Consider the following 2,617-nt stretch of genomic DNA (forward strand, 5'->3'; position numbering starts at 1 on the left):
TTATCCACTAACGGGTAAAAATAACTTCTATAAAACCGAGCCAATATCCTCGGTTACGATCAGGTTCGATCACTCTCATTCTTCTACTCTTTACTCTTAACTCACTCACTGAGAATCATTACTGACTTGAGCGTCGGAGTATCTTGTGCAGGTATTCCCGCCGCGGTGTTTGACTTCCGGCCGACGTAAAGCTCTTCCCTTTTATTGGCAATCTGCTCGGAAGCGCTTAAGCTCGGCCTCCCTAGTGTTCAGACGAACCACTTGGCGCCCACCGTGGGGCCCGGAGTACATCTAACCCCATTTTTTCCTTCGTTTAGTCTTCTACTTTATTTTGCAGGATTCCTGATCCTCGGACATGGCTGACAAGGAAAACCCACAACTCTCACAGGATGACCTCCTGGCTCAAATCGCCGAGCTTCAGGCGGAGGTACGAAGAATAGCCGAGCTCTCAACACAGAACAATGGAGAGAACTCCAAAGGCTCGGCTCAAAGTGCTACGGACCCTTTAAACATCGTCCCGCCAAAGGAAAAGCTCACCCTCGACAACCCTTTCTCCGAGGAGATCACAAATTACCAGATGCCAAAAAACTTTACGCTACCCACCGCGCTGGAGCCGTACAAGGGGTTCGGCGACCCCCGAGCCCATGTGAAGAAGTTCCAATCAATGATGTTTTTCAACGGCCCTAACAATGAACCCGTCCTCTGCCGAGCATTCCCCATGTACCTAGATGGTGCTGCGTTACTCTGGTTTTCTAAACTTTCTGCAGGTTCGGTTTCCTCCTTTGAAGACCTCGCCAGATCATTCATTGATTATTTTGCTGCATCAAGAATCTATGTACATGGCTCGGACTATCTCGGCACCATCAAACAAGGTCAGCACGAGAGCCTGAAAGACTACATGACCAGATTCGCTGACGCCACTATGGAGATCCAAGACTTGGACCCGGCCGTTCACCTGCACGCTCTCAAGGCCGGCCTCAGGCCTGGCAAATTTCGGGAGACTATTGCCATTACAAAGCCTAAGACGCTAGAGGAATTCCGAGAAAGGGCGGCAGGTCAAATGGAGATCGAAGAACTCCGAGAAGCCCAAAAGTCGGACAAACAACCACATCGGAGAGATGAAGAAAGAACTCTCAGATCGCCAGGCAACAGGGACACTAAGAAACCTCCCAAGCCCACGTCAAAGTACAACACATACACCAGATTCAATACCAGAAGAGAAAACATCATCAGAGAGATCTTCAACGCCAAAATCATAAAGCCACCAGCCCGAGCAGGAAACTACCAGGATCAAAGGTTCGTCGACAAGACAAAGCATTGTGCCTTCCACCGGAAGTTCGGTCACACTACGGACGACTGCATGGTCGCGAAGGACCTCCTGGAAAGGTTAGCACGCCAAGGGCTCCTGGACAAATATATCGAAACCCGGAAGGGCAGAGGAGGAAACTCGGAAAGGGTAGAGCATAAGCAAGCAATGGCCGATGATAAAAAAGACAGGACAACTTCTGATCCACCAAGAGGAGTCATTAACCACATATCGGGGGGATTCGCAGGCAGAGGAGAAACAAGCTCGGCCAGAAAGCGAAGCTACAGAGCGATGCTAGCGATCGAAGGAACCATACAACCAAGGAAGGACAAAGAACTAGACGTCACAATATCCTTCACCAAGCAGACTTCAGATCAGCAAGCCCTAACCTCGACGACCCCGTGGTAATTTCCATCCAGGTCGGAGAAATGTTGGTAAGAAAAACATTGTTGGATCCAGGTAGTAGTGCTGACGTTTTATTTTACTCTACTTTTACAAAAATGAAATTATCAGAAAAATTGATACAACCCTCCTCCGGAGAGCTAATTGGGTTCTCCGGAGAGAGAGTCCCCATAATGGGACACATATGGCTAAAGATCACAATGGGAGAAATCCCTATGTCAAAGTCAATCGATATTCAATACCTAATAGTAAACTGTTACAGCCCTTACAATATTATACTTGGAAGACCCGCCCTGAATATATTCAGGACAGTGGTGTCCACATTACATCTGTGTGTCAAGTTCCCAACGCAGGAAAACAAGATCGCTATGGTGTATGCCGACCATCAAGAAGCTCGACAATGCTACAACGCTGGCCTAAAACCAGTTCAAACAAACAGGAAGCTCGGCCCCAGGTACAAGCAATCCACACATCTGCCAACACAGCGACGCTAGCCGACCTTGACCCAAGGGAAGACCTCGGTGAAAGACCTCGGCCAATGGACAATCTTCAACAAGTAACACTAACAGCAAATGACAAACAATGCACATATGTTGGAGAAGAACTAGAAGGGGCAGACCGAGCAAGACTCATTCACATACTATGCAAGAATGCCGATCTTTTCGCATGGACACCAGATGACATGCCCGGAATAAACCCAGAAGTCATCTGCCACAAGCTAGCAATCGACAAAACAATCCGACCAATTGCACAGAAGAAAAGGAACCTCGGAGAGGAGAAAAAACGAGCAGCGCTTGAAGAAACCCAGAAGCTCCTCAATGCAGGCTTTATCAGAGAAATTCGCTTCACCACATGGTTGTCCAACGTGGTAATGGTAAGAAAGAGCTTAGGTAATGCCCTTTGGCCTAA

At 48.1% G+C, this 2,617-nt stretch overlaps 1 protein-coding gene across 1 annotated transcript; it reads left to right on the forward strand.

Annotated features, from left to right (window-relative positions):
- The first annotated feature begins 355 nt into the window (after positions 1-355).
- Positions 356-1,714, forward strand: LOC112748347 (uncharacterized). The gene has a single exon (XM_025796577.1). It carries the CDS (start codon positions 356-358, stop codon positions 1,712-1,714), a length of 1,359 nt encoding a protein of 452 aa, XP_025652362.1.
- Positions 1,715-2,617: the final 903 nt, after the last annotated feature.

Source organism: Arachis hypogaea, chromosome 15, assembly GCF_003086295.3.
Source record: "Arachis hypogaea cultivar Tifrunner chromosome 15, arahy.Tifrunner.gnm2.J5K5, whole genome shotgun sequence".
Classification (NCBI taxonomy): Eukaryota; Viridiplantae; Streptophyta; class Magnoliopsida; order Fabales; family Fabaceae; genus Arachis; species Arachis hypogaea.

Coding starts and splice junctions, on each gene's coding strand:
- LOC112748347 (XM_025796577.1), top strand. CDS start 356: ATGGCTGACAAGGAAAACCCACAACTCTCACAGGATGACCTCCTGGCT.